Source organism: Juglans microcarpa x Juglans regia, chromosome 4D, assembly GCF_004785595.1.
Source record: "Juglans microcarpa x Juglans regia isolate MS1-56 chromosome 4D, Jm3101_v1.0, whole genome shotgun sequence".
In the NCBI taxonomy this organism is placed as follows: Eukaryota; Viridiplantae; Streptophyta; class Magnoliopsida; order Fagales; family Juglandaceae; genus Juglans; species Juglans microcarpa x Juglans regia.
In genome coordinates this window covers 24,229,988-24,252,854 of record NC_054600.1, presented here as the reverse complement: position 1 = coordinate 24,252,854, position 22,867 = coordinate 24,229,988, and the positions used below count along the sequence as shown (strand labels likewise).

Here is a 22,867-nt window from a genome sequence, read left to right as displayed (position 1 = left end):
ACCGAACACCCTTTTCAATGGAGGCTGGGTTGGATCTTCATTTAACATGTACTAAAATCTGGGTCTTAGAAATTATAAATTTAAGAGGAGGCTACTCATCATCCCTCTTAAATTAAAAGATGAAAAAGAAAATTAAAACATGTGTAGTGTGAAGTGTGTGAGATGCTAAATAGAATTATTCTAAATTTAATATTGCAACATTAAATAGAGAGCATTGCTACTATGTCACTCTAACTATACCGCTTACTTTGTCTTATTGATAGTGGTATTGCGTAACTTATTAAAAAAGTATATTTAAAATAAAATGAGGTTTGAAAACACAAAAAGAAGAAAACTGAAACTCTAAGTTCCATCTATCCCTTTTATGTTTGTATTTTTAATTTTCTTTAATAAGCCACGCGACACTACATGATGAGGCTACGTCAATGAGGGTAGAATGAGTGATATAACTGAAACAGTATAGTAGCATTTCTCTTAAATATAAGTTATTTTATTCTCAATTCGGTGTGTAAAACATACCATCTACATTATTTAAATGGTAAAATTTAATTTGTAATATATAAATTTTAAAATTTATCTTTCAAAACAAATTATATTACGTAAATACTTTACTAAGTATGCTCTACACCTCGACTCGAATAGAATAACTCATTAAAGATATAAATGTTCTCTAAATGTACAACCAAACCCCCTAAAAAAAATGAGTGCACTATTGTACAAGTTAACCACCTGCCTACCTGATCAGGAACAGCGGGTAGTTGAAGGCGGGCTTTGCTTCAAAGTTCATGTATGGTATACTAACCTTCTGTAGGCATACGAATTTGATTTTATACCAACAAAGAAGAAGAAGAAATAAATAAAGAAGAAAAATAGAGCCTTATGCTGAAGGTAAAGACCATTTGGTTTAGGGCTATTCAGAAAGCCCATCATTATGCAGTTTCTCTCAGAGGCTCCGAGAGTATGGGCCCAGCCCGATGAGTGTACTACTGATCGATAATTTCTTTTCAAGGAAAAATAAAACTTGTTTTTTCCGATTATCTTAACCTTAACAAGGGTTCATCCAAGTTGTCTTTTTTTCGTTTAAAAGTGATTTCATTTTTAGGATCTCCATTAAGGGCCCGTAATATGAGATAAGATGATTTTAGATAAAAGTTAAATAAAATATTGTTAGAATATTATTTTTTAATATTATTATTATTTTGAGATTTAAAAAAATTGAAATATTATTTATTATATTTTGTGTAAAAAATTAGAAATGAAATGAAACCGTTTCAGTATCCAAATAGGACCTAAATCAAAAGAATTTAGTTGAGTTTCTTTGTCGTTAAAACATTTGCTTTCCCCCTTTTAATTGGTAGAATGTCAAGTTCCTCCACTACCAAAGAAGACAACATCTCAAAATCCCAACACTTCCCTTTCCTTTCCTTCAACTCCTCTTTCTTTCCTCTGAAGCAAGTTAGTTTAAGCTGTGGCGTGGTTTCAAAACCACTCATTAAACGGATTATAGATCAGGTACGTAAATGGGGCTCCATGCATGGACAATGACCACTCCTTCCAGGCAAGTTGCACTACATTACTACCTGTACATCGCACTATTTCAGCTGTTTGCGTGTCAAGACTCAAACATTACATACACTTTATATGGTCCAATTTGTGGGGGATTTTGTCCTACACTTTACATAGAGGTCTGTCTCGGAACACAATTATTCTCAAGTAATCTCAAACTATTTCATTACTACTTACAAATTATTTACTATTAGTTTATTAATATTCTCATTAATATTTACAGATCATCTTAGATATTCTTAACATCCAAACACAGCCTGAATAAAAAACACTGGCAGCCCCGTGATCCAAACCGGCAGTACCTAAATTCTGGATCTGTTAAAGGAAGTTGCACTTTTTCCAGGATTGAAAGGTAGATTCAGAAGAAGTATGCCAATAATTCAATCCATCTTAAATATCTTATGGGGGGGGGGGGGGTGGGGCAGAGAAAGTGACATGCATGCACCAGTTGGTGAATTATTGGGTGTGCTTATTAATCGTGCAAATGCGCCAGCTAGTGAATTATTGGATGAGCTTATGAATGCAACAGCATTGGTAGATTTTGGCTGGTTAGATAATTGGTCTACCAGTTGCTAAGCTTTGCTCAGCAAGATGTTGACCACAAAGATCCATCAGAAAGGGACTGGGTACGACTTTTGGGTTAATATTTAATATTTTTTTTAAGTGCATATTCAAAATTTAAATTCTGAAAAATCATAATTTATTTAATTATTCTAATTATATGTTATACCTAAAAGTTGAATAAGTTTTAGGTAGCCATGTCATTTATTTTAAGTTATGTTTGGATGTTAAAGATGATTTTAGATGATTTAGTAAATAATAATAAAAAAAAATAATAAATTATTTATGAATAGCAGTGAATAATAGTAAAGTAGTGTCACTTACCAAATACAACCTTAATAACATTTGACCAAAGTACTATTTCAGTTTCCAAATGGTGCGACTAATATTTTTAGAACAATGATACAAGGATAATGATATATTTATAATTTTTTTATAACTATATTACAACTCATTTTCAATCCATCAATACAATCATGCCACTCCATTAAAAGTAAAATTTTTAATTTTTTTCATTCATTTTTTTAGAGCCTCAAACATTTTTAAAAAAACTCATAACATTATTAAAAAATACTTTTCTATTACTAAGTTAAAAAAAAAAAGAATAAAAAAAAAAGAAAAAGGAAAAGAAAAAATTGTCGGGAAACCATTGGTACCAACTTTCGGTCAGATTAACAATTTTCTTTTATCTTTTCTCATATTTTCAATCCAATGTAAAATCAATCTGGAGATCCAACGGAAACTCAAAACGGGAAGCTCCGAAACCCACGGGCGACTTCGCCTATAAATGTTGATTCCTTTTCCCTTGGTTATCAACATTTCAAGGCTCAGATTGATCTTTCTGAAGAACCATATATCCGAGAATTCAGACTAAAACAAACACTTTTGTTTAGATCTCAGGAAAGGAATCAGGAGCAAAGATGAAGAAAGAAGAGCAGAAAATTGTGGTGGCAGTGGACGAGAGCGAGGAGAGCATGTACGCGTTATCATGGTGTCTCGAAAACCTCGTTCCTCATAATAACAAGAGCACCCTCGTACTTCTCTATGTCAAACCACCACCTACTGTCTACGCCCTAGATGCTGCAGGTTTAATTTCAATTGCTTCTCATATCCTAATTTTCTTTTACTGATTGATTTTTAGTTCCTTTCTTAAGGTTTGGAGGATTTGCTTGATTTCACAGGATATATGTTTGCCCATGACGCGGTTTCAGCCTTGGAAAAGTACGGCAGTGATTTGGTGAATTCAGTGATGGCAAGAGCTGAAGCTGTCATCAGGAACTTCGGCACCGACAACGTATGCCTCTTTTCCTTTTAAATAATGTTTTGGCTTTAGAATTCAGCACCATAATGTTAAATTGTTTAATTTCTATTCTAATAATTCCATTGAATATTGGGTGTTTTTGCAGCCGAACGTGGAGAGAATAACTGGAAGTGGGGATGCCAAGGATGTGATATGCAGTACTGTGAAGAAACTTGGAGCTGATACCTTAGTAATGGGAAGCCATGGATATGGTTTCTTTAAGAGGTATCTACAGAATACACATCCAAGTATTATTGTCTTGGATTGATTGAGTGGTTTTAATTTTACCCAGAAATGATTGATCCTTTGTTCGATATTTGCAGGGCTCTGCTTGGGAGTGTGAGCGACTACTGCGCCAAGCATGCCAAGTGTCCCGTGGTGATCGTGAAGCATCCAGATGATAAATGAGTTTCTTCTTCGATCTCATTTCCTTGAAATTATGACACAGCATTCACCACTGAGACTTGGGTTGATGATTTTAGAGAAACGGTGGAGTAGGAGTAAGGATTAAGTACTGTACACATATGTCTGATGTAAGAAGAAGAAATAATGTTAAGGATCGTAGCTTTCTACAACCATAGTTGTATGCTCTTTTTTTATTTTCTAAGCTGATGATAATCGGAGAGAGAGAGAACAGAGGACCGACATTGGAGAGCGACATATAAACCAATGCTACTTTTCAGAGTTAAATAGGTCGATTATTTAAACAAAATATCAACTTAAAATATCTGATTGAAAATGACAAAATTCGAGTTGAAAAATAGCATTTCTCATGTCATTATGACAGAATTCGGCAGCTGATAGCCTGCCAGTAGTTGCACATAGTCCTCTTCTGGCCTTTCTTTTGGAACTAAACTTCGACTTTCAGCGCCAGTGTTCTGAAAAAGTAATGACAACAGAGAAATGCTGCTAATCACAGCACATCTGAATGAGTGGAAGGTAGATGAATTACCCAACTTTAAATTCCAAAAGTTCCACCTCTGAAACAAACCAGTGATACTGCCAGAGATCAGTTGGTTCCTGTAACACCTAACAAATTAAAACAGTGAAATTCTGATTTGCTCGGAGAGTTCTTTGAAAAAACGTTCTAGATTATTATTCCTAGAGCTCAGTACATATAGTATGAATTGTTAGAAGGTTGTCATATGGGGCCAGACTAATAACATCACAATGAAACAATTGAAATGAAGATTGCTCTCAGGCTCAAGCCCATTATCGACTATACTACAAGTTCAACTAAACAGTAAAAAATAAACTATAAAATAGAATTTACGAAACAAGCTATGAAGGGCCATGGACCCTACTATCGGTGAAATCTGCTGAATTTTGTAGACTGAAGCGTAACAGTTCCCAAACTTCACAATGGGTATTTCATACTGGCAATTAACATGGTTAAGATTGTGCATCTGGATACAGATCAACCCGGGCGGGTATCCGGTTTTAACTTTTTTTTCCTGCAATCAGTAGAGTCGTCCATGACCATGGATGCGTACAGTAGAATGTTCCATGTATTCGGCACTCCGGCCAAGCACCAGTGACTGCAATCAGCATAGGAATGTTGTTTTCTTCGTTGCTTTGGTGTTAGCAGCTCTCGCCTTATTGTATAAATAGATGTATGTGCATCTATTTGATACTGAGTTAGTTTTGTGACATTCTAGTAGTTACTGGTGTCCTCGTGTGTCCAATTACACTCTCAACAACGTCTCCAATTGGATTGAGAAATTGAAAGGACTCATCTTTAATGGGTTGTTTCGATTGTAACACCACTCTTTAGTATAGTGTAGTGCTGTTAGGCCTTGAAAAAATACCTTTGTACTGCTCTTATCTACGTTGTGATCAATCCAATGAGCCCATGTCTTCATTGGCTTCAGAAATGTTGAACGAATCTTCATGTCCTCCCAAAGCTTTCCTCTATATTGAAACAATTCCCATCTACAAGCCTCTCCTGTTTTCATTAATAACTAAAAAGATTAGAAGTTTTGATACAAAAATTCTGTTTTTTTTTTTTTTTTAAAAAAAACACCCGGTTACAAATTACCGGATCTGTGATCGGGTTTGGACGAGTCCAATCCGGGCAAATAACTGTCCGAATTCATCCAAATTTCTAGATTTCAGACCGGGCTAGAAAAAAATCTGGTTTAGATGCACACCCCTAAACATGATCTTCTTGCAAGCCTCTAAGGGGGCAATTTGATGCATCATGAGTACATAAAGTAGTTCTTTATACAACTTTCTTTGTCAATTAATCTTTGGTTGTTTCCTGTTAAAATATAAAATAAATAATAAAATCTATCTCTTCCTATCTTTTATATTATATTATATTTTCTATCATGGTATTAGAGTCATTGGCTTGCTAGGCTTGATCATGTGGAATATTTATTCTTCCGCTAGGTTTGCTTCTCACAAAATTTTTATCGCCATTCAATTATGTATCGTCTCAGATTAATGCATTTGGAATATTTCTGCTAGCTGTGAGACATTTTTTATTGGATTTTGATCTGTTATGAGCATTGTTTGAAGCTCCAGATCCAATTTTAGCCTTTTGATTTTGGTCCAATAGTTGACCAAGGCCATATATAGCCCATTATTGGCCACATCTCCAAATTTGATGGTCCAGTTGCCAGCCACATCATCATCAACATTATCATCTTATCGACGATTAATTAATGAATATGAAGGCTACTTTCAAATTTCAAACTCAAGGTGGAAAACTTTCAAGATTCCAAAGTTTTCCACCTTGAGTTTGAAGGGGAATGTTGAAGATAATTCAAATCAATAATTTAATTTGATATCATGTTGATTTGATTTTCATAATTATCAAATCACTTTGATTTGATATTATTTTTATTTGATTTTCATAATGTTTACCTTATCTTATCTTAATGTAATTTTTCTACAAATAGGGATGTATACCTTGTATTCAATCACAATTGCGAAAGTAAAGATGTACCCATCAAAGCCTCTTTTCCACTTTCTCTTTTCTCCATCTTCTTTTATATTATATTATATATTCTATCATTTCCTATCAAACAATATAACTGTAACACCCCGTATTTTAGTGTATTTTTATTGAAAGATTATTTTTAATAATTTAAAATTTATTCTCTTATTTTAAAATTGTTGAATTTTTAGTGGGTTTATTTTTATGATTTTTAATTTGTGAAAATTAAATTTGATATGTTTCTTTAATATTAATTATTGTTATGCTTTTAAATTGTTCCTTATTTTTGTTTAAATTAATTGATTGTTGGATTTAATTATTTTATTTTCATTTTATCATTACGTTTAAATTATTTTAATTGACTTGTTGTTTTAAAATATTTTTCATTGGATCATTTTTATGACCCAAGATGTGAGGATTGAACCTCATTTCTTTCCCTCGCTTTTCTTTTTCCTCCATTTTCTTTTCTTCTTTCTTTTTTCTCTCTCCATTTTCTTTTTTTTTTTTGCCTCTCTCCCGCGCGGCTTTCCCCTCTCCTCCCCGCATCTGCGTCGCCTTCTCCCAGCCCAGCCGTGCCACCATGGCTGGCACCACCCAGCCCTTCAGCTGCCCCTCCTTCCGGCGACCACCACCCTCCATTTTTAGCCTCCCTCACGCCGCCGTTAGCTTCCACGAGCTCCTCAAAGCCACGGCACCCTTTGAGTTCCAGCGCCACCGTCGCGCCACCTCCGGCCACCATTTCTTCACCACTTCATCCTCGACCTCCTAGTAACCCAATGCATCCATCCTTAGCCCCGATCCGTCACCGGTGAAGCACATCCATCAACATTTTCGTTTTGAGCATTTTTTGCCTTAAACCGCCTCCTACGCCGCCACCCACAGTAAACCACCACCACCATTAGCTTCACCGACACATCTAAGCCCTACCCTATCAATTTCGAGTCTTGGTTTGTCCCCGTTCAAAAGTGAGTTTTTGAGACCCAAGGCCACAGTGCATTTTGCACTGTTCTGCAGCTATGTTGCCACTTCTTGCAGCTCTGTGATCCTTCAGAAATTATAATATAGCGCTGTAAGTATTTTTCCAAAGAGCTTTCGTGATTTAAATGTATTTTTGCACTAACTCATTTTATCTGTGAACTGGTTGGTTATGTCGGACTGAGTCCGAGGAGTTCGGGAGTCAGATGGATTGTGGACGGAGTGGTTGTGTGTTTGGTTTGCATTGTTTGTTGTTGTTGTTATGGCGTTGTTCATATACATGGCATATTGCACATATGATCATGTTTGTAAATGAAACTGGATTTTCGTGTACATACATTCATGTTCATGTGTTTATTGAAAACTGGATTTTCATGTATTTATTTGAAAATTAGATTTTCATGTAAAATGATTTGAGTATGTTTGAAATGATTGGATTGACTGGTTTGAGAAAAAGGAAAAGAGACTGTAGGGATGGTGGTAAGCAGGGATGGTGGTAGAGTCCTGCCTGTGATTCTCGCCTACGGTGCACGTGGTAGGGATGGTAGTAAGCAGAGATGGTGGTTGTGACCTGCCTGTGATTCCCGCCTATGGTGCACGAGGTAAGGATGGTGGTATAGTCTCGCCTGTGATTCCCGCCTACAGTGCTCTGATAAGTATTCATTGTGTGAAAATGAACTGTAGGGATGGTGGTAGAGTCCCGCCTGTGATTCCCGCCTACGGTGCACGCGGTAGGGATGGTGGTAAGCAGGGATGGTAGTTATGTCCCGCCTGTGATTCCCGCTTACGGTGCACGCGGTAGGGATGGTGGTAAGCAGGGATGATGGTATAGTCCCGCCTGCGATTCCCGCCTACAGTGTCTGATAAATGGTTGATTTTTGTGTGAATAATTTTCTGGAAAAATGACGGATTATTTTTCGGTCGAATTGGGATTTTGGCGTGTGTTGGAAAATAATCATTTTCGGAGAAAATGAGGTTTGAGATTTGTTCGTTAGTTACATTAATGTGTTTTTATCCCGAGAGTTATTTGGATTATTACTTACCTGTGGTATCATTTTATGGAATCGCAGATTTTGATGCATATGTGGATGACGAGTCTTATGCTTGGCTTCGTTGGAGGAGTGATCTGGGATTGCTTCCGTATATCGAGATTTGTTTTATCAATTATTATGTATTTGCCTTTGTAATATATTTTAGGATGACTGTATAACTTTTTAACGACTATTATTTTGAATATTTGTATTTAAACTTATGGTACTTAGATGACTTATTTATATTATCCGCTGCGATTTTTTATTGTGCACTTTTGCATGTTGCACACACTTGAGCACATTTCGTTGGGATGCGTGACCCGTGTTGTCATCATCCTGACGTCACGATTCTCGTGTTTTTGTACGTAGGAGTTGGGGCGTCACAATAACTTCAAAAATCCACAAATATCTTTAAGAGGGTATATATTGTTCGAATTTTGTCATCCCAAACCCTGGTAATAATTCTCAACCAAAAACCATTCAATTTATTTCAAGTGATATTCAAGCTATTTTGGCAGGGAAAAAATTGCCACCATATTAGCAATGAAGGTAATATATTGGAACTATAGAGAGATTGTCCGACCTCGTGCAGTCAGAAATTTGAGGGAAAACATCAGGCACCACCAACCTGATGCAATCTTCTTATCGGAGACACTTTTGGATGATCTTAATACTTTACATATTGTAAATAGACTTGGTTTTAACTAAGTATGTAAATATGCCACCAATAGGTAAATAGGGTAGCTTTTTGCTTTGGTGGAAAGATGATATGGATGTTGAGTTGATCTACTTAGATGTTAATATAATAGCTTGCATGGTATATTCGAATCCTTCACACCACCCTTGATTGATTAGTTTTGTTTATTGCCCTGCTCAATACAATAGGAAAAGGAAATTTTGGGACAATAGGCATAACATTATCAATAACTTTGCCGGACCTGTAGCTGGGGTAGGTAACTTCAATGACATTCTTGGTCAAAATGAAAAGTTTGGAGAAAAACCTTATGCAACTATCTATTCTCCTAGTGGACTCAAAAAATTTATGAATGAGAATGGGATGGTAGATATAGATTTCTCTAGTTCTATCTTTACTTGGTTTAATAATAGGCATGGTCTGAATCACATCAGAGAGAAATTAGATAGAGAATAGCAAATCATACCTAGTCACTCCTTTTTCCTAATGCCACTGTCAAGAAACTTTCTTTATATGCCTCTGATCATGCCCCATCCTCTTATACACTATGGGCAGTAAGAAAAATACATCAGCTTCAAGTTTGAAGAGTTTTGGATAAGGGATCCTACAAGCCATTTGGTTATTCAAAAAGCTTGGAACATTAACTTTCAAGGTAACCCCAATTTCGTTCTCACAAAAAAACTAAGAGAGGTAAAAAAGGCTCTAAAGTTTTGGAACAAAAACTGCTTTGGTCATATTCAAACTTCTATAATAAGTATGACCAACTCCCTCAACCTCATCCAATCCAATACTCCTACTTCTCATTCAAATCTCTTGGGAGAAAAGCTTAAAGGAAAACTGAATGAATCCTTGAAAAGGGAAGAGATTCTTTGGCGCCAAAAATCCAGAATCCAATGGCTCACTACAATGGATCTCGACACAAAGTTCTTCCACATGACTGCCACTATGAAAAGGAAAAAGAATTACATTGAGAGCTTGAGAATTGACTCAAATCAATGGACCTCTGATCCTACTAATATTCAAACCAGGTTTATTGACCATTTTAAGGATATTTACACAACCACTAATCCTGATATTCCTTATGAGCTAAATGATCTTTTTCCGCAAAAACTCTTAAATAGTGATAATCAAAGCCTTTGTGAGATACGTAGTGATGAGGAAATCTGGGAGCTCATTAGGAAAAAGCCTAACTCCAAAGCTCCTGGCCCTGATGGGTTTACTGGTCTTTTCTTTAAACATTTTTGAAATATTTTAAAAGGTGATGTGTGTGCTACTGTTAAAAACTTCTTCATTTATGGAAAATTGCTCAAAGAGATAAATCACACCCACATTACTCTTATTCCAAAAACTGGCAACCTGAGTATGGTTCACCACTTTAGACCCACTAGCCTTTCAAATGTCTATTACAAATCCATCTCCAATATTTTTGTTAATAGACTCAAAGTTGTTATCCCAAAACTGATCTCTCCACACCAAATTGCTTTTGTTCCTAGTAGAGATCCAAGAAACTACCATCATGGCTCAAGAAGTCTTCCATCTTTTAAAAAGGAAAAAAGAGAAAAATGGAGAAATGAACATCAAAATAGACATGGAGAAGGCATTTGATTACATAGAATGATATTTTATTCTCAAAATTTTTACCTGTTTAGAATTTTATCCCATATGGATCAATTGGATAAAGGAATGTGTTTTCATTGTCAGTTTTTCTATCGTAATCAATGGGAATCCAAAAGGGTTATTCACTCCTAGAGGTCTTAGACGAGGTGACTCATTGTCATCTTTTATGTCTATCATGGGAACTAAGGTTCTCTCTAGGTTAATTGCTAAGGAAGAGAGGAATAATACCCTTAATGGTATTAAAATTAGCAACAATGGTCCAATTCTCACACATTTACTCTTTGCTGATGATCTCATTTTGTTCGGTAAAGCCACTGTTCAAAATGCCCAAACCTTCCAAAATTGTATGGAGAAATACCTGGTCTAGACAAAGGGTGCATACAGGAAAGTGTTCTATTCAATTCAGCCAAAACACAACTCTACAGGACATAAGAGGTTTAAAAGACTTGTTAGGTTTCAAAACTGCAAATTCCAGGATTAAATACCTTGGTATTCCTTTAACCATTCCTAGATCCAAAAAATTATTTTTTCAAGAGGTCCAGGAAAAAATTTGTCAAAAACTTGTTGGGTGGAAGGCAAAACTACTATAACAAGAGGTAGAACTACCTTGATCAGAGCTGTTACTAGTACCATTCCATCTTATTTAATGTCTACTATGTGGATTCCTCAAAACATCTCAAAAAGCATTGATAGGTCTTTCAAAAATTTCTGGTGGGGTTTCAAATCGAATAAAACTCATAATCTCACACCAAAATCTTGGAAGACTATTTGTCAACCCAAGTTTATGGGAGGTCTGGGCCTTAAATTAACAACCAACTTCAAAAAAGCTCTCATTTGCAAGTTAAATTGGCAAATGATTAATGATAGCACTTCAAATTGGAAAACTCTTCTTGTGAATAGGTATCTCAGAAACAATTATTTCCTTGACACCTCCCCAAAAGTGACAAATTCTTGTTTGTGGAAAGGGATTTTAAAATAAAGGGATCTTCTTAAGAGAAGTGTTTGTCATTAGATTAATAATGGTACTAACACTAAAGTGTGGCTTGACCCGTGGATCCTCAATCTCAACTCCTTCACTCTCACCCCTCAAAATGAGACTATTTTCAAAGATCCCACTCTTAAAGTCTCTGAACTCACACTAGAGGAACCTATAAGGTGGAATGAATTGCTTCTCCATATCCTTTTCAATCATAACACTGTTATTGAGATCATCAAGATCCCTTTAGCTCAGTTTGATTTCCACTCTAGGGAGGATAGAATAATCAAGACCAATCACACCTCAAAATTTCTCTGTGAAATCTGCCCATGCTGCCTTTAACATACCCACATAGAGCAACTAGTCACATATCAGTTAAAAAATCTGGAAGAATGTGTGGAAAATCAAGACTCATGATAGACTTAAGATGTTTATCTGAAAAATCTTGAACAATATCCTCCCAACAAGAACCTTGCTAAAAAGATTCATTCCCTTAACAGATGATCAATCTTGCTGCCCCATATGTGAATTTGAGGAAGAAACACTTAGACTACATATTTCTAAGATGCCCATTTTCTAGAATATTATGGAGACAATCACCTTGGCCCCTTGTTATTTCCTTCTTTGCAAGCAGAGACATTGTTAACTGGATTGATTGCTTTGTTAATTCCAAATCTGGATAAACACAGGTTCCAATTGTTTGCCATCATTTCAATAGACAATATCTGGTTTCTTAGAAACAAAGTTGTTCATGAATCTTGTATTCCTAAAATTGAGACTTTTGTGACAAGAACCGTCAAGAATTTCAGAGATCATTGTAATGCAAGGGGCAATAAACATCTTTGTAACCCTGTGTATGAAAAGGCTATACAAGCAAGACATTATGTTTTAACATTTGATGTAGTAGTTCGGGAATCTGGCAGTACTACAGCTGTAGTGTGCAAAACATCAGATGATTCGGTGGTTTTTGTTAAAACTAGCTTTATTAATTCCAAGAATACCAACCAAGGAGAAACAACAACTCTATTCAATAGGAATTGAAGAAGCTAGAGCACACCGGATAAAGAAATTAGCTATCGGTGGTGATTCAGAAGTTGTTATTAAATTGATTGAAAATCCTGAGAAAACTACTGATTGGATCATCGAACCTATAGTTAGAGACACAAGAATACTCCTGCTATCTTTTGAGAGTTGGTGTATTAAAAACTTTCATCAAGATCATAATCGATGTGCGCATAATAAAGCGCAATGAGCGGCTTCAAAATGTCTATTTGGAAGCATACCCATTATTAGTATACGTCTTTTGGATTTTCATAGTGGGAAAGACCCGCCTGTTATATGTTTGTAACTAAGGTAGTTTTGTCTACCAAGGATTCTCTTTGTTTAGTTTAAGGGTAGTGATATGGTTATTACCCTATTACTACCCATCTACTACTCAAGGGTATTTCATATTTTTTTTATCATTTTCTTTTACGTATTTTTTTAACATCTTTAATCACTAAGAAAAAATTAAAAAAATATATAATTTTATTAATACTCACTTCCTTAATCATTAAGTAGAATAAAAAATTAAAAAAAATTAAATACAAAAAGAGTAGTAGATGGGTAGTAGTAAGGTAGTAACCCTATCATTATTCTTAGTTTAATACAATATAACTATCTTGCCTTAAAAAAAAAAAAAAAAAAGTATATATTGTTCTTAGTTTGGCTTTCTTCCAGAGGAAAGATACATTCTCTTCTCCCTCTTTAGTTTCATTACCCAATGGAAGATCATCCTTCTGGCCTCCTCTCTATGCCACTCTTCCCACTTCTCCTCTTCACTTTTCTACTAAAATACACACACAAAAATCTAGCTTGATTGAACCAATAGACCCATGATCTAATGCTAAGAAAACCCAGAGTAGTAAACTTTTACGTATAGAACAATGCCCTCTTTGCCAAGAAGAGGAAAAAAATCTTATTCACAAAGCGGAAGCGAGCAGGAAGGACGGTCGTCAAACATTCAAAGAGCCATGAAAATATGTCATCATCAACTATATATATAATATACCCAAAACCATAAAAACCAATCCAACCGACTGTTTATGGGCCTTGAGGATCCATAACCACAATTCATGACCAACACTCTATGATCTTCCATCTATCAAATGAATAAGTGAGTCACACAAACACGGAAAGAAAGCTTTAAGGTGAAGGTAGTGGCATTTGGGGAGCATGCTCGTCCTATAGGAAATTTTAGGGGTGGTAATTCATGTTCGTGTCTTGTCAAGTCATAGAATTTTGACTATATAAGGTCAATCCAAACACGATCTGTTAAGCTAAATAGGTCAGACTTTCAAATCATAATAAGACTCATTTAAATAACAAATTTTATTGGGTCACCTATTTTGACCTGTTTAATAATTAACTATAAGTAGATCAACATGACATGACTCATTTCAACCCTGTCAGTATAACAATAATATGTTGGCATATTTTTGTGATAAAACTTAGTCCAATTGAGTTGTAAATATGTTGAGAGCTTAGGTTGCACTTGGAACAAGAAGTGCAACGATTGCAAATTCGCAAGACCTAGTGAGATCGACCTATCTTGAGTAAATCATTCATAACTTTCGATTCCCTTATCTAATTTAGATGAACTTTGTGTTTTTGGAAACCTAACTCAATTATCTACAAATTCATATTTCACAAAAATTTTCAAATTTCAATGTTTAGAAGGTCAAAAGAGCTTGACAATATCAATTAGACAGAAACTTTGCTCGACACTTCAGTCAAGAATCCAAGGTTTACTTTTCATTAGGATTTGGACTCTCTAAGTGGTCTACTCAATCCCTAAGTATATATAGAATATTATGCATGATGTCTAGATCATGGAGAGTGGCGAGAGCTGTCATGTTCATTGTATTCTTGAGAGAAAACCCTAAGGAGATTCATTGAGTGTTGAAAATTGATTCTCTCTTAATAAATGTACCTCCATCATATTGTGGTTGTGTTCGAGTATTGTTGAATTCATTGGTGTGGACATGCTCTTTGGTCGAAAGGATTTTCGGAGCTATCTGAGTGCAGAGAACAAGTTGGTTTTAGTGGTGAAACTATAGAAATTAAGATCGGTGGTTTGGAGCTGTCAGTGTACAGAGATCGAGTGAGATACTCATGCTGTTGCAAGTCAGATTTAGTTACTTCAAAAGTCTTGCAAGTGTTTTTAAATTTGTTAAAACGAATGAAATTTTTTTTAATGGATATTAGGTGGTAACTTACACCCATAGTGATTTTAGATTTTATAGACATTCTTCAAATAAGTTTCCATTTTGTTACCAAAATTGATGTATTATTATTTACTAGAAAAATTATTCTCATCAGTCACTATTTACTACCCTACACTCTATGAAAAACATCCACACACCCTATAAAAAAACTATAGGTGTGAGGGTGTGAAAGTGAATAGTAAGTGATTCATAGAATTACTCTATTTACTATGATCTGATTGATTTATTGATTGGTTGATTATAAATTTAAATAGTCCAGTAAATTTAGGAAACACCTATTCACCCCCTAGGTATGTGTGGGATCCGATCGTCTGGTTTTCAAACCCGTTTCATATAAATGGGTTGAACTAACCCGTATAACCCATTTGATCCGATTAACATAATTTCACATAAAAGTTAAATATATATTTACTAGTAACCACAATATCTAAAATAATAGTAATAATAAGACTACCTCTTAATAAAAAATATCTATTTTTTTTAGATTTTAACCTATAAGAAACCAATATTACAAACCCAACAATAACAACTATGAACATAAGTCTAGAATTATAATCTCAATAATAAAAACATAAACATATTGATAAATACCATTATTACAATCCAATAATAATAAAATTATAATTTTGAAATAAAATTTAAATGGGTTATTACATGTTGATTTTGGATTAAGCGGACTAACTCGTTTATTAATTATGTTTTAATAAGTCAATCTGTTTTTACCTAAATCTATTTATATTAAATTCAAATTCGTTAATTTTATATCGTATTCGTATTAAATTTACAAACTGTGACACACGTTACCTCCCGTAATGGAATGCGCGTGTTACTCATGGGATGCGCGTCTTACTCAGAAGGCATAATTTCTAGAAAGATGGTATAATGTGTAAGTTTAAGAAGCGTGAAAGGCAACATATCTTAAAAATGTTACAATTTTTAGTGAAAAATCACCGAATAATCACTGAATGTATGTTATAAACTCAACAAACAAGATCAATTTATATATTCGTCAAAATCTATTTTATCTATTTAGACGGCTACAACAAAAAATTAAAATATAAAAAAAAAAATCAAGAAATGTAAGTACAAAAATGAGTCGGCAGTATAAAATAATAAAAAGCCAGCAATTGCCGTTGCTGTTAATTGTTATGGTCTCTCTCAAAACGACGTCATCTTCCACTCGACCAGCCAGATCCAGGGTCTGGTAATTGTTCACTCCACTCGATAACATATTGGCTGCTTTGCTTTCATACTTTGTATCAATCAATCCTCTCCTCCAGGGCGTTTCGTAGACCTCCAATCGGCCGGACGTTCCGGTTCTCTCCCTCGCTCTCACACTCCGACCCGATCAGATAAATCACAATCCGAAGACTGAGAGACACACACAGAGAGAGTGAGAGAGCAGCAGCAGCAGCATGTTTTTTCTGGACTGGTTCTACGGAGTCCTGGCCTCCCTCGGTCTCTGGCAGAAGGAGGCGAAGATCTTGTTCCTAGGCCTCGATAATGCTGGAAAGACTACCTTGCTCCATATGTTGAAGGACGAAGTTCGCTTTCTCTTCTCATTTTCTCCGAGATTATGCCCCTTTTAACTTTGGACTCTTGTCTATTCGTCGTTTCTTTAATTGAGGATCTGATGGATTGCCTGGGCAAATTCAGAAAATGAATTACGCACACATATACAAACATATATAGTTTGGAGTACGTGTATGTGTAAATAAACATAAAGCTTAATCTGACCTCAGTACTTAGTGGAAGATCTAGTTAAGCCGACAATATGTTTTTTTGTGTTTTGTTAAGCTTCAAATTAGTGGATGACCAATTGTGCTTTCAATTCCCCAATCGAACAAAGTTGATTTTGATTATTATTGTTTTGTGTGGCAATGTTGATCGTTCTTTGTTGATTTCCAGAGACTGGTACAGCATCAGCCGACACAGTATCCTACCTCGGAGGAGTTGAGTATCGGAAAAATCAAGTTCAAGGCATTTGATTTGGGAGGGCATCAGATCGCTCGAAGAGTCTGGAAGGATTACTATGCCAAAGTAAGCTTAATGCAAAGAGTCAAGCTAGTGTTGTGGCTATGTACCGTGTTAACCTTCAGAAAGTTTTTTTTGGCAGTGTCTCTCTATATGGATCCACATCCTTTCCCAATCTTTGCTCTAAAGTTGACTTCATTGGTTGCTTTCACGTAGTTGTACAGTTAGTAGAGTTAGTTTTAAATGTTGCGAAAATTTTGTAATTAATTGGCTAGGTTTTCCATGTTTTGATAATATCAATTTGCCCTCACAATCTGATTTTCCATAACTTGGGGTATGGTTATAAGTTGTGTGTGCGTGTATTCCTGGCGGGGGAGGATGCATTTAGATTCTAATATTTGTGCTCTCAATCAAGTCTTCATTCTTCTTTATCCTCGTATGCTGCTAGCTGTCGAGTGCAACCATCATTACATTGTCTGATTGTTTACTAAATTTGATGTTGTGCTTATCCTTCCATTTGGCATAGATACTTAGACCTTTATTAGTGGTATTAAGCCATGAATACCTTATTAAAAGTGTAATTGATTTATCTCTTTCTTTCTTTTGTATAGAATATCTTTCTTTTTGTATTGAAAGAAAAAACAAACTAAGATTTAATTCCCGTCATCCTTCTGTAATCATATATTGCTATCCATCACCATGCTGTTGTTTTGCGGTTACCAATAAAACTCTTCCTGTCTCATGTTCTTGTTTTAAATTCATATTGCAATCTGTTGTACTAAATAGATAACCATGTTTACCAATTATCAATATTTGAATGTTTGCGTACCTACCTATGCATAAACACTTGATATAGAGAAATACATACCGTTTTAAGTAAAAAAAAAAAATGCTAAACAAATTTGGAATTCGATCCTTATCATTCTTTCTACCAGGTTAGACTGTTTGTGGCAGCATTTTATAAATTGACGAGTGAGACCTTGATGCTTGAGATGTTCTCATGTTTTACATCTAGGTTTTGCCTTCCCACTTGCAAGGGACTTTTAATTTTAAAAACTCTGCTTCTTATCATGGTTTGACATGATGTTTTGACTACCAACATGTGCTGGTCACTTGTGCTTTTCAGAATTTCATAATTTCTAATTACTTACACCACATGTGGCAGTGTTTTGATCATGAGTTGATAAGTCTGACCTTGGACGTGCTTTTGTAATGTCTTACATCTTGGTTGTGCCTTCTCACTTCCCAGGAATTTATTGTTTGAAATATGTGTTGGTTATTTTGGCTTCACATGATGTTTTAACTAGCAACATGTGCTGGTATTATGTATTTGTTTTTTCATTTTACAGGTGGATGCTGTGGTGTACCTGGTGGATGCCTATGACAAGGAGAGATTTGCGGAATCAAAAAAGGAATTGGATGCACTCCTTTCTGACGAGGCCCTTGCTAATGTCCCTTTTCTTGTTTTGGGAAACAAGATCGATATACCATATGCTGCCTCGGAAGATGAGTTGCGATACCATCTTGGCCTGACGAACTTTACTACTGGCAAAGGGAAGGTAAACCTAGCAGACTCTAATGTCCGTCCATTGGAGGTATTCATGTGCAGCATCGTGCGGAAAATGGGGTATGGTGATGGTTTTAAGTGGCTTTCTCAATACATCAAATAGGCTAATGGTTAGCTAGACATTTACGGTCCCTTTATACCTGGAAGTCCCACCAGGCCACACCCCAAGGTACCAAAACATGTATCAATTACCCTGTTTGTTTCAGCCTCAAAGTGGCTTTAAATTGGATGTATTATTGTGTTTGGATATGTGTGGAAGGAGGTTTTAGTGTCACTGCTCTTAAGTTTAGTGTGGTAGCAAATCTTATTGGCGCTGTAATTTGTTATTTGACTTTTTTAATCTGCTACATATTTGTGATAAGTCATAAAATAGTAAACTGTATTCGTTTGATGTTTCTGGCTGTATCTGGAATCAGTTATAGAGGATACAAAAGCGTCCATGTTTCGTAATTCTAGTTTTTTATTATTTTTTTGTCATGTTTCTGAATTCTAGTTGTTTGCCAAAAGGACCTGAACTTTTGGACTGTCTATCCTCCCGTGTATGTAGAACCGTGTGCAATTTCCTCGTGAATTGCAAATGAGACTAGGATAATTTTGCGTGGCAGGAATCTCCCTCTTTGAATTTCATGAAATTGAGCTGAATGAAATGGTCAAATGAGACTTGGTTGCAGATACTCAGGATTCTCTGCGGTCTCCAAAGGTTGGCCAGGCAGGTGAATCAAGGTAGCGCTTGTCAAACTACCTCAAGGCGCAATCCCCAAGTTCGGTTTGACTCTTGACACCAAATGGTAAAGAATTAGGGTAAGTTAGGGGGTCAATCTTTCTTTCACCAGACGAACGGGCCAACATGCTATCAGACATAAATTGATACTCGATATTTTGTTGTCCAAGAATCACATTAATTTTAATCCAACCGTGACACGTTTAGATATTTCCTTTTTTATTTTATTTTATTTCAGAGATATTTATGTCCTGTTAAGAGGCTGGTAGTGATATTGTCCGTAATGACGCCAAGCTTCTCGAGTCTCGACCACAATTGAAAGTCGTTAGTGTCATCCCGCACACAGCCACAAAACGTTGTTCATCATATAATTGCTGTCTGTAAAGTGGCATGTACTCGAGTTGTGGAATCCTTAATCATCCCCCACAAACATCAAATCGGTATGTCTACTGTCGTGCTCGTACGTATATACCCACGTCCAACACAACCCAAATCAAGCAAGACAAAAGTATCAAAACACCCTTCCACCATAGGAAATTTAAGGGCAAACCCACATCACCCCACCCCTTCAAACTATAGTAAGTTGTGTCTGAGGACTGAGCGTCACGGCCACGCCCAAACCCAAAGCCAACTGGACATAAACGATCCGCGTTTTTGACACTATCATCAAAATATCAGTCCTAACCTCTTCTCTAGTCTTCCATTTTGACCCCTTGTTTTCTTCAACTTCAAAAGCTATATAAACCAAAAACCTTCACTCCCCCCAGCTCTCATCGATCACTCCCATCAGCCATAGCCCATAATCCTCGCACCCTCTCTTTCTCTCTCTCTCTCTCTGCGTGAATACCAAGAATGGGAAACTATGCTTCTTGCTACTTTCCTAGTTTATCAAACTCCGAAAAAGCCAAACTCATTGATGCTCATGGTAACCTCCAGCAAGTCAAGCTCCCTGTTAAGGCCGCGGAGCTCATGCTGGAACACCCCGGCCACGCCATTGCTCTGGTGGAGGAGCTACGTCGAACTCGGCGCATATCGGCAATCCGGGCCGACGACGGGCTACTGGGGGAATGGTTTACTTTCTGGTACCTTCAGGTAGGGTTCACTTTAGGATTTCCGAGTTAGAGATGGCAATCATAGAGTTAGCTTGTAAGAAGAAAGCGAGAAAATTGAAGCCAAGTGGTTCCAAGGTTTCGCCGGCTATGACGATGGAGTCGAGGGAGGTGGCAGGAGAAGGTGAGGGTGAGGTTTTGGGAGGGGAGGCTTCTGGCCTTCCTGGTCACCATCTGGGGAACCAAAGGCGGTGGAGTCCTGCTTTGGAGCCCATTTACGAGGCTTTTTGAGAAGACAAACTGTCTCTCTTGGTTGTTATTGATTTCCCTTAATTATATACTGGATGGAAAAATCAGAATATGTACGATACTAAATTTCGAAGTCTTTTCTTCAACTATTATTGTTGAGTTGAAGACAATTGATGCTCAGAAGGATGCGATGCTTCCAAGTTATTGAACAAATTAAACGAACAGAATTATGAGCTGATCAATATATATATATATATATATATATATATATATATATATATATGGTAGATCAACAGAGTTATTGCATATCGTCGAGGATATCCACGGCCACCACTTACATAGAGACTTCAGCCTTGAGTTATTTGACAGTGAAATAGCCTTGTTTTGACCCCAATAAGAAATTATGAGAAAGAAGCTTGATTTTTCTAGGTTTGAAAATTGAAAATGCAAAAATGCCAAAGCAGTTGTTAACTTGAGCAAGAGTTCCCTAACGCTTGCTTGCAATTATTTTATATATTTTTTTTTCCAGCAAAAATAGGTCATTCTTTAATAAAATCACTAAAGATTAATGTTAGTTACAATATTTGAATGCGCAAGTCTCAAATACTTCATTCGAAAAAAATGTGAGGTCCATGTTAGGAATTAAGGAAGGATGACAGGGAAGGGATTGGAGAAAACTGAAGTTGATTTCCTTCACTGAAAGAATAGTTGATTACAAAGAAGAAGTATAAATATATAAATGCATCCCTCTGAAATAAAGTTGCAGTAGTAGAGCACTAAAAAATAACCAATCCTATATAATTTGAGAGATCGTGGGTTATGTGCAGAGAAAAAGTGTAAAAGACAAAATTCTAATTTCTATTTTTATAGGAAATAGACATCATTTCATTCCATGAAAGAAGTAAGTTACAACTGTGACTCAAGATATAAGTCAAACTATACATCTATTGAAAGTTTCTCCGCATACAAATTTCTTTACGATGGATATTATCTTAACTTTTAGAAACTTTCAATTAAGAGTATCATTTTCAGTAAAAAAAACAGAGATAACCATTCCCCACCTCCAAAGGAGAAAAGGGTATCCAACCTCCATATTCCTAAGGAGGAGAACGAAAAACCACCCCTATCTTCCAAAAGGAGGAGAAGGAAAACACCATCCCTCCTACACAAGAGGAGGGGATTCTCCTGTTATGGACAAAATCCAATCGTCTATTTCTTTTATTTTCTAACACAAACAAAAATAAATAAATTACAGAAACTAGAAAAACACTACAACAAAAACACAAAAACACAAGCTAAAGGGGTTGTAGTGGCGCATGAAGGACACACGCCACTCTAGGAGTATGCCGGTCGATCGATCTTGAAGGTACCAGGGTCGTTGGCGCCAAAGTTGCCGCACATGGCATCATCGAAAGAAATCTCGCGGTGGCGTGTGGGTGCCACACGCGCCCTTTGACCTGGGCGTGGGTGTGACGCGGCACTCCTTTTGGCGTCGAATTTGGTTGTTTGGAAGATCGACCGGTGAGGAATCCCCTGGTGGGGCACGTGTATGAGTTTGGCAACCGGAAAACCTCAAATCAGCATTTCTCCTTTATTTGGACTGAAAAACAAACAAAAACAAAACAAAAAACACACAGAAAGTGAGGGAATATACTAGAATACTGGACGAGAAGGAGGGAGAAGGAAGTAGAGACCATTGTGGACTTTAGCAAGCCCAATTATCATCCATGAAGACAGGGCTTATACGAAACAAAGGTTGTTTAAAAAAATGAGGCGAAGAGACGAGCTGTGAGTAAGTTTGTTGGTAGAAATGAGATTGAAAGTGAAAGTGGGTATACACAGAACATCAGTGAGGATTAAGGAATCATAAATTCTTATAGTGCCTACATGAGTGACTTTGGCTTGAGTTTTGTTGGGTAACTGAACATATACTTGAGTGGTTCGAGTTATAAAGGTGAAAAAGGAAGTGGAGTAGACCATATGGTCAGTGGCTCCAGTGTCAATTATCTATGGTGTGGAATGTGTATCATGTGGTGGATGATGCAAGAGGGATGCAAGATGTTGCTTAGATTAGTGGAAAAAATAGAGGAATCTGAAAAACTGAAGAGACGTGAGCTTATACCTGCCATGTTGGAGGAATGAGGGTTGCTAGTCATTGCATCCGTGGGTGTAGGTAGCAAGGAATTGATTTGGTTGAGTGGCTGAGGGTGAGATGTTTCATGGAGGTTGAGCTGTTATATCTGAGCATTGGCTAGAGCAATGATCTACTGAACTTGAGCTTGGGTGAAGGGCATTTGAGAAGCACTAACAGAGGCTCTCTCTTGACTTTGGGACTGGACTTGGTTTGCTGAGTGCATGCCAGGAGACACACTACTCGAGT

The 22,867-nt window shown here is 36.4% G+C and overlaps 2 protein-coding genes across 2 annotated transcripts; both read left to right on the top strand.

The window, feature by feature from the left end:
- Positions 1–2,865: 2,865 nt before the first annotated feature.
- Positions 2,866–4,002, top strand: LOC121260478 (universal stress protein PHOS32). Its single transcript, XM_041162358.1, has 4 exons — positions 2,866–3,213; positions 3,309–3,421; positions 3,534–3,652; positions 3,751–4,002. Exons 1-4 carry the CDS (start codon positions 3,048–3,050, stop codon positions 3,833–3,835), a joined length of 483 nt encoding a protein of 160 aa, XP_041018292.1. The 5' UTR covers positions 2,866–3,047; the 3' UTR covers positions 3,836–4,002.
- A 12,062-nt stretch (positions 4,003–16,064) lies between these two features.
- LOC121260477 (GTP-binding protein SAR1A-like) lies at positions 16,065–18,859 on the top strand. The gene is made up of 3 exons (XM_041162357.1): positions 16,065–16,471; positions 16,836–16,967; positions 18,251–18,859. The coding sequence occupies exons 1-3, from the start codon at positions 16,343–16,345 to the stop codon at positions 18,569–18,571; spliced, it is 582 nt and encodes a 193-aa protein (XP_041018291.1). The 5' UTR covers positions 16,065–16,342; the 3' UTR covers positions 18,572–18,859.
- Positions 18,860–22,867: the final 4,008 nt, after the last annotated feature.